The sequence below is a fragment of the Plectrocnemia conspersa genome, unplaced genomic scaffold (genome assembly GCF_051122295.1).
Source record: "Plectrocnemia conspersa isolate PC_06_02 unplaced genomic scaffold, ASM5112229v1 ptg000003l, whole genome shotgun sequence".
NCBI lineage: Eukaryota > Metazoa > Arthropoda > Insecta > Trichoptera > Polycentropodidae > Plectrocnemia > Plectrocnemia conspersa.
In genome coordinates, this window is record NW_028277167.1 from 5,016,188 (window position 1) to 5,026,540 (window position 10,353).

The window sequence follows — 10,353 nt, forward strand, 5'->3', positions numbered from 1 at the left end:
TATAAAGAAAATCTTAAAAATATATTTTGTATTCATTATTAAACAGCATATTTTAGAGAATATTATAAATTTTCTACCGCTTAAATGTATTTTTGAGATTCGGCTAATTTTTTTATACAATAACCAATTATTTTTAATTAAAAAAAAATAATCTAATCGAAAATTTCCCTTTAAATATCAGGAAAAAACATTTCTGACCTTGAGCTCTTATTTGTTTGGGTGTGGAAAAACGCGTCGGGACGCCGGCGCCGCAGCCTCCGTACCAAACGCCTCAATCGGTACGATTTTCCACAAAAGTCTCTTTCGTCTCATAAGTCTGCTTTTTAACACTCTGCAGACTATTGCAATGCCTTCTTGGTGTCTCACGAAGTAATGTCTTGCGATAGCTTTAAAACGCCCCTCACAAAATACAATAACAATACAGATACGATGATAGAAACTCCAAGCGTCGTCCGGGCGTCGTGACGTCCGAACAGCGACTGACGTTTCTGCACAGCTTCTACGCGGGGTAGGGCTTCGATGTGAAAGTTTGAGCAGCGCTGGTGTACGCTCACCCCTCCAGAGGAGGTTTGATTCAATTGCCAAAAGGAAAATTATTGTAACATGAACGACCGCCGTTTTCCTTTCATTCTCTTTTACGAGCGGCGTAGCGACGCCTGCGCCTTCGGAAGCGCCAGAGTTTCTCAAATGTTTCAATCACTCACATCGTATCTGGAAAAATCATTTTTTTGCATTAAACACTGCCATTGTTCTTTACATGCATTTCAGATCTCGTTACACAATAGCAACATGATTTCTATTATATTATAGTATCTAACATGTTTTGCATTTACCTGACTATGGTTTTTACCTACTTAACTTATATAAACAAGTAATATTGTTTTTTTTTATCAGTATTATTATCAGAATGTATAGTTATGAAGTTGATTGTACTTATGAATGTTCAACATCGACGTGTTAGATTACCTAATTACAATCGTCATATATTGTTTATCATTAGAAAATTTTAGACAATCATGTGTTGTATATGACATTAATAATTAGAGGCCACTTAATATTTTGTCCAATTAACAATGGTAATGAAGTTCTAGTTGTTTTTATGAATACGTATATATTATAATACATATATAATAAATATATACATATCAGAAAAAAATAATAAAAATTATATTCACTTCTATTTCAACAGTTTTTGGAATATTATTTTTTATAAATGTGATTAAAAATTTATTATTCCAAGATATTTTTAAATTACAATAGTTAATACTCGGAAATATACATTTGTGCAGCGTCGTAAAATGCTTAAGTCGTCTTAAAGAGCAAGTTAAACTCTTAGAGATTATAGGTAACTGTTTGGTTGCGCTAGATCCGATGATTGAAGTGGAAGTGACTGTTTTATTTGAAATACAACATCAAGTCTTGATAGACAGCTTAGGGCTAAACAGCTTGTGTATTGAAAAAATCGGTAGTGAAGTACTGAATATAATTTCAAGATTACTTTCTATGGCTATGACTTATATATAATCAAGGAAATGGGATAATATTAACAACCTTTCTCTTCCTCAACTTTTTTACCAATCATGGGTGATTTATCACAGAACTTGCAAATAATATAAAAAGGACTAACTAACAAAAAAAGAATACTTATTACCACAATAGTATAATTTCACTGAATCATCTCCCTGCTGCACAACCGCTTGTAAGCTCGATAAAAATTATTATTTTTTGCGTGAAATATGCTTGATTTAAAGACTTGCATTAAAGACTTTCGAAAGTTCCTTCTTGCAGTTTCACTTTAAGGCATGAACATATTTCGTTGGTCGAATAATCAAGCGATGCAATTGGTCCACCAACATCTGCATCTGCGATTCGCTAAAGCTGTCTCAAATCACGAGTATAAAAAAATGACTTCTCAATAAGAAATAATGCAAACTAGGATTATAACCTAATACTCGTCATAACAACATACATTTATGTGCTGCAAAAGTCACCAATTAAACAGCGAGAGAGAGAGAGAGAGACTAGCTATCTGCTCAGTTGAGATCAAATGTTCTAATATTATGGCTCGCATATACAGAAATCGCTCATTTGTATATTTACAATGCTTGTATTGTAAAACATACGTAGACCAAGTTACTTGAGTTTTACTTAAATTGTAAATAAATATGGGAAATTTTCATTTCATTTGTGTGTCAGAGATATGAAACATTTTTTTATATATTTAATATCACTGTTGTGAAGATCAATAAATATGTGAATTTTTAATCCAAAATCAAAATCCTTTTAACCAGGTCGCTAAAACACCGTTTTTTTGCACGTGTATTAGACAAAACACTAGGTAATATCAGTGAAACTGTATTTATTTACTTTCGGAACATTATTACTTTATTTAGCTAATTGTATATACACTTATTAAATGTAATCAAAACATAATGCAGTGAAATATCTTTGTAACGAATACCGAAATAACAAAATTCCCAGTATAACGAATCATCAATTTGTTCCCGAAAAACTTTCATACAAAACGTTTTCATTGTAACGAAGACTGATCTCAGTATAACGAAGTATTTTGATCCTAATTTAAGAATGACGTTACAACTTGAAACAATATTTCACCGAAATCAGTTGGTCCTTGACTTGACGTGTGCCAGATGTGTTCTGCCGACGCTCAAACTTTTTTTAACAAATTTTATTGTGTTCATTACTTAATCTGTAAAAATGGACAAAAAACGATCTGTTATATTAATGCTGCAGTAATATGGTAATTAAAAATAGCATCTTCCTTACATTCAGTATATCGAAATTTTTTCTTGGGTCCCGTGAGCTTCGCTATACTGAGATTTCACTGTATAAACATAACATAAAATATATACTTTATTATTATAATTTATTTCTTAATGCATGAAGGTGTTCCTTCATTCCATTGAGGAAATCCGCTACATTTTTATTTTTGCGGAATATTATCATACAAATTCAATATCCCCCTGCCCGTACTCGTTTTCATATAAATATCTATCTTTAAATTATCTCTATTTGTAGTATTAAATCTATGCATATCTTTATTTAACATACTATTTTCTAACTTATATGTAAATAAATACTAACATTTATTGAATATTCAACCATTCTAATCTGTAAAGCATACTTCTACAACAAGTAAATCTATTTGTATTTAAAACTACTTTCATTGCCATATTTTGTAGTTTTTGCAACAACTAATTTATTAAGCATATATTATATAATATTGTAGCAGTCGGGGAATTTAATATAATATAATACTATTATATAATAGATTATATTTTTTTTTGTATTTACACTAAAAATATTTCTCATCCTAGATAATTTACATATTTTTTTACTATGCTCCTTAAAATTTAATTTTTTATCTACCATTACACCTAAATATTTTATATTATCAACTATTTCTATAAAAGAGCTATCTATAACGATTTTTATATTAATATTTAACATATCATTCCAAGCCCAAGAAAACTTATATTTGTACCTTTCTAAATGTTCTTAACCTTTCCAAATATCTTTTATATTGTAAATACTTCTTTATTCCTGCAAAAAGATGAATATGTGTAACTGTATTTTATCAAAACAATAAATATTATTATTAGTACGCTATGCAATAATCAAATACATAAATTTTTTATACACATTATAAGCAGATAATATTTAATGATAAAAATATAGAAGCAGTGCTATTTAACATGTTTTTTTACGTCATTATAAATTTGAGTACGTAAGCACAATTATTATAATATTTTACTTTGTGATAATGTTAATGAGTCTTCCTGTTAAACTTATGATAAACTATGTTTTGTTGTGAATATCTAGTTCCATAATGAAAAACATATTCTACATTTAGAAATAGTTCAGTATAGGTCATACTTTACTATACTAAATAATACTCAATAATGATTTGTATTCATCGAATCGTGAAATAAGGGAAATAATCATACGCATGATTTAACCAACTGTTATTTTATATCAGACCGAAAAAAATTGCGCATTTATTTTCGCAACGTGTTTTGACCTTTTCGTCTATTAATATTAATTATATCACACATGCGTCGTCTGAATCGAAGAGATGGATAAATTGGCGATGTCCGGTTGCGGAATCATAGCGAAATTCATCATTATAAGTACCTACATTATGTGTTTTAAGATGTGCGCCACATAAAGAAGATAATGATGATGATTTGATGCTTTGAGCATTTTATATCTCACTAAATAGGAATGAATAGAAGCTACATTTAGGTCACGAATAACCACAGTCGACAATTAACTAATCGTTGTACTTATCAGTACAAAATGCGTTTACTTGCAACAAGGGGAAATATAGTAAAAACGACATTAGAGTAATATGCATTAAATTTCACAATCAGCAGCTTCATTTGCTTATATAATACTTATCACGACATTTGTTACAAGAATAAATTAAATTTACATTTAGTGCATAATATGCAGCATCCATATTTACAATATCAACTTCTTAAATAAACAATTAAATTTTTATTAATACTTTGTTTTTTTATTAAATTGAAAACATAGTTTTTTGTCAGAAAAAAATACAAAAAAAACTATTTATTATCAATTATGATTGACTACATACACAATATGTATTTACTTATTTTATGTTAGTTGTATGCTGTTGATTGTAAATATGATTTTTTATAATATTAAAAGTGAAATTTTCTGTATTAACTTACTTTCTCTCCCTCGCAAATTTATTAGTTTTAAATGCAAATCTGTCTTCTTGTCGATCTTTATCAGCCTTCCACTTTTATTTTTATCTTTTACGTCTTGATTGCAGTTCTTGATACTTAAATAAAGTTTTCTTGATGATAAATATTTTTGTTGTCTTACTTTATTTCTATTTAAAAACATCACAAAAAAATGAAAAAAAAAGATAATGAAAATTCCTTAAATATTGCCCTAAACAACTATTTTTTTTATTAAGAACAGTTTCATTATATGGTAAAATAAGATATTTTAACATATTTGCCGACTAAAGATGAAGATTAGGCATAAAGTAGTCTAATTGTTATTGATTTTTGGTTTAAAGACACTACAGTTTAAGTGAAAGGCCTCGAAAATTTGTCTATTGTTTTTACTTAGACTATACTAGAACATAAAATGATACATAGAAAAAACTTGTTAAGTTAAACCCGCAAATTACGAAAGAACACAGATCAGCAAGGGTGGCTAAGTTTTTTGCAAAGTACTGTTGTACCTATTTTATTATGCGTGTATTGTAAACTTGTTAAATTTTAACGTGTTATCTGTGTTGAAAACACGCATATATTTTTTGATATAAATAAGTACACAGTGGGGGAGTATGTTCTGTGCTATGTGCATATTTGAAAATATATATTCGAAGATTTAAAATCCCTGGTTAATGTATTGCACGTGATGCTTTGTATCTGCGATCAATAAATTAAAGTCAATTACTCGAATCGCGATGTCAAATGCTTAATTGTTTTTTATAATTTTAAATCACCTTTTTTACACATGTACATTAAGTATACATCACCGGAACGCGAGTATTTTTTCAAAACATACGAGGAAGGAAAAAAAGTATATCAACAAAAAATACACGTTTTGGCAAAAAATTAACTACTTCATATATTATAATATAGTAATAAAATGATAAAAATTGATATTTTATAAAAAAATAGAGGAATTTTTTGTATAGATTTTGATTTATTAAAAAATTGTGTTGTGATTATATATCACAAAAAATCTTTAAAAATACATTATTGTATATAGATTGAACTAAATTCTAATAATAAGTTACAACATATGCTGTGTATAAAAATCTCCCGAAATAAATAAAATAAAATAGAAACGAGATCTTATTATTTAAAACGATGTAATTTTACTTTTTTTTGTGGCAAAAATATTGTTAATTTCTGAAAATTAACTCATAGATAATATAATTTTTTTTACAGGCTTCAGAAGGAATAACCACTGTAAAAGAATCATTGACAATAATATAAAGAGTTCTTTTAAAATTTAACCTTTTAAAGTCCAAAGGCATGTATGTCATACTCAAAATAGTTTTACCATTACAGTCCAAAAGCATCTATGTCATGCCTAAAATATTTTATGTCATGATAAATTTCTAGTATTTTTCATTAGTTACTCAGAGATATTATCAATATATTAGAGTAAAAATTCCTAACCATTTTACCTGGAATCGTTAAATTACTAAAATTTTTCGTAAAATCTGTTTATACTTCGATGGATTTTGGAAACAATTTTTTGACCAGTCTGTGCCAGTCGATCAAAACCTAGACGTGTAAATTGCTATGCATGGTTCTCAATCTACAAAAAAATGTTTTTAAATTTACGTACATATTTTCTTCAAATAAATTAAATTACTGTTTTTAATTGAACCCAATATTTTGAGAGCATCAAATTCTGAACCGTGAAGTTGATGTTGGCGAATTAATTGTAATATATTTATTATTTTGTAACCTATTATAGATCTATAATACCGCGAGGAATAATTGGGCAGAATGTTTTATTTCAATCGAGAGTAGTCCTTCAGTTGCACCATAGATTTTTGCATTGGTTATGCTGAAGAAAGGAACAAATTTCAAGATATCTTCGGATTATGAAAAAATCATTTTGCAGCATTCGACCCTTTCGACGATTTTTTCGTACATCTCGGCGGATGTTGGTTATTAGGTGCTCCAACGGCATTAAATTGCATGATCTTGGCGGCCTATTGAATTTGGCCTGATAAGTACAAGTCATTTAATGAAATATGTATTTCTACAAGCAAAAATATAATTTAATTGATAGGCGCTAGTGAAATAATATGCTGCTCTAAAATGTCTATGAAACTATTTGTTACGAAACATTCATTATCTGTTCAAACCGAAACCTAACCTAATAAAAGTTGTAAAACTAATTATAGTTTTACATTCATTGTGTTTCATGTATTAAAATAATAATAAAAAACAACAATAAATTCATGGGAATATGTTGAATATGTTGAAAAATTTAGATAAATATAGAGCAAAACATTCTTTTGATTGTCATTGAATTCTGTGATTGTTTTTTCAGGTAGTGGTACCAGCATATGGAACAGGTGTAGGGTATACCTTAAGTAAATTATATATAAATAATATGTAAGAAGCTTAATTTTTGTGATTAAATAAATTGTACTGCAGTGGATTCAATAATAAAAAAAAATGTACGGTAAAGGTTATCTTTTAAGTACATTTATGAAGTATCTTAATATAGTTTTTTTATATATTATAGTGTTAAATTGATGCTATATTATTTTTCTGATATTTATTTACAGCATCTACTTTGAGTTTTATTGATGAGAAGGTCAAGTAAACAGTTTTTCTTGAGGAAATGCCAGCATGGCAATTAGTATTCTACATTGCATTGGAATATTATTGTATATTTTTTATAAATATGTAGCAATTTTTGCATTTAATTTCTTATATAGTATATAAATAACATTTTTTTTATTATAATCATTATTAATCCAACTGTGGTTAACAACTTGATAGAAAATGAACAGGAAATTCCAACCATTAAATCAAGTGATAACGCGTGAATGAAAAAAATATTTCATTTAAATATAATATTATGTATTACATTTTCAGTATCCATAATTTAAAACATAAAAAGTGCATCGTTATAATATACAATATCAGTTTTTTTAATGTCTTATACCGCAATAAGAACCACTGATATGGCAAAGTCATTTGCAAATTCTATTATGGTATTTCTAAAATTCAATCAATTTTTCCTTAATCAAGAACTAGCAGTTCTCTCTCTATAATATTGCTAATTAAATTAGCTAGATTCTTAGTTCATTCGATTCAACTATACAGTTAATGCCTAAAGTTAAATGTTATACCCTTGAGAGTATTAATTAAAATTTGGTACCACATTTTGGGAAGTTTAGGATCGATCACGAGGCGGATAACAAGGATGTTGCCCGACTAGGGGTGCTTTTGAAGTGGGGGTTTGGGGGTGTAAAGCACCATCACGCAAATCGTCTGCCTTTGTTTTGAACCTAAACGTGTGAGCCTTATCGATAAACTGTGAACTCATACTTTCCCTATTAAGTAGAATCGGTCTTATTTAACGATGAGATACAAATACACACCCATTCACACGCGATAATTTTAAATATGGGCAAAGTTTCGTTACAATCAGCGGTAATGGAGTATCTAATCAAAGAATTAGGAACACCTGTTAATACCAATGAAAAATTCAAATATTTGGAAATATAATAGTATATAAGATATAATTTAGAGCAGTTTTTCCATGAATTTAAAAAAATAGTTGGAAACGCAAATGTTGTAAAACATACATATATAAAATAGTTGTTAACATAACACGCATAATAAGCTTAAAACAAGTTGGTAGATGTAAATTGAGTTAGTTGGCCTGTGTGTAGTGCCAAATTGTTGGAAAGTAGCAGTAGAGATATTAGAACGAGGACGCTTAAAAGAAGACTATGGCCTGCTAAGGTCTGTAAAGCCAATGATGACAACAACATAACTGATAAGATCGTGAGAGGTGACGAGGTCGAATCCTCGCAGCACAATATTTTTTGTCATCAAAACGCCGCTATAGATATCTTGATATATCTGTAATCGATTAAAGTATTAAATGACAAAATATTCATAATAAATATTCGTGATAAAAAAATCTAGCCTATCCGAAAATAAAGTATTTTTAAAGTAATATATTATACAGACGCGATTACTCAACGTGCGTGCCCAAGCGTATATGAAATAATACATGCAAATGTTTATATAATATATAAAAAATTATATTCTCAATTTATATATTATAATACATATATCCCTCGATTTACGCGGTTAAGATTTTTTTTTCATATGTGGTTTCACACGTAAAGCTCTATTATATTTTTAAGTCACAGTGAAACTCAAAAAATCAGATAAACTATGAGGCAAAATATATTGTTTTACTTAATATAGTAAAAATAATGAAAATTTGTAGTTAAATATGTGGTCCATTTAATTGTAAATAATAATAAACTTATCGCTTACATAAAAACTTTTTTTAAATACTCCAAACCATATATATTTGAATTCACATGATGTAGAAATGCATAAGTTGATGGCTTATTCCTACTTCTTGCACTTGATCTACACATGAAACCTCTCCCACTGCCCATGCTAAGTTTCTTTGTATCGTTGAAGATTTTTTATGTTTAATTTATAATTTAAAAGAAACGTTAAAAAGTACAAGTGAATACTATTAGATCGTTTTACAAGTTTCGTTCTAAGCCTTGATTTCGCGATATTTATTAGAACGTATCCACCGCTTATATTGAGGGGAAGAGTGTTTATAAGTATATTTTTTAATCTAACGATAAAATTTTATTTAAATGTCTCAGTATATTATTAACTAAAAGCTAAACGAATTAAAAATTAGCAATCTATGTAAGTGATACAAATTCATAAGACTATTATAATGATAAAATTAATTCTAATCGATGATAAATCAGTTGAAAATGAAAAATAGTGGAAAGGAGAGCATTTAGACCACATGCATAAGATAACGAGTGATTTTTATTAGTAAAACAATAAATATTTTTTACGACAATTGAGTGAAACAGTGGATGTAAAAATCGTGCAGAACATCAAGTACTGCACAATAACCACAAACTCTTAAGAGCTATTAATAATCATTAGAGACACTTATTTATGCAATTTGTGATAAATGACGTTTTTTGAGCTAATTTATAATCGGTAAAAATAACGTTTTTACAGATTTTTTATTCAAAGCAAAATTAAAAATAGCACTTACGACGCGATTCACTTTCAAATATCTGGTCACCGATTTTAAACTAAGATAAATTAGATTTTAACAATATTTACGATTCATTTTTCGTTCATGACGTTCGCTCGTTAATGTTGACGTGTTGATGAATTCTTAATCTTCCACAATTTTGATTGTATGGTTTATAATTTTGCTGCTCTTGTCTCATTCCAATGCACGATGCTTGTTTCGGATCTTTATTTCTAGCAGACTTTGTGTGTCGCCATGTTACTTTGTTGACCTTTGTTGACATGGTGATTTAATCGACTCATTAACGATCGATCAAATATTATATCAAATACAGTCGATAAAATAGGTGAGCAGTGGCTCTTCAACGGTGTTTAATTTTAGTAACAAACCGTTAGATGATGCTGGAATTAAATTTAATTGATTTTGCAGTGGAACCATAACGTATTCTAATGGAAGATATTATTAGCAAAGTAGAGGAAGCAACAGACAGACTAAAACCGGTGGCAGCGGAGGAAGTCCGTCAATACATATGCAAAATTATACGAGACG

At 28.6% G+C, this 10,353-nt stretch overlaps 1 protein-coding gene across 2 annotated transcripts in view; it reads right to left on the reverse strand.

The window, feature by feature from the left end:
• LOC148236416 (uncharacterized) overlaps window positions 1-10,003 on the reverse strand; it is a 29,895-nt gene extending 19,892 nt beyond the window's left edge. Inside the window, exon 1 of one of the 2 annotated variants that reach the window (XM_088183292.1) lies at window positions 9,894-10,003. In XM_088183292.1, coding sequence (XP_088039418.1) covers window positions 9,894-9,900 — 7 coding nt within the window. In that variant the 5' untranslated portion in view covers window positions 9,901-10,003. Of the gene's footprint in view, window positions 1-198; window positions 482-9,893 lie in introns of those variants that run through there. The other variant, XM_088183293.1, reaches the window with a different exon arrangement.
• Between the last annotated feature and the right edge of the window lie 350 nt (window positions 10,004-10,353).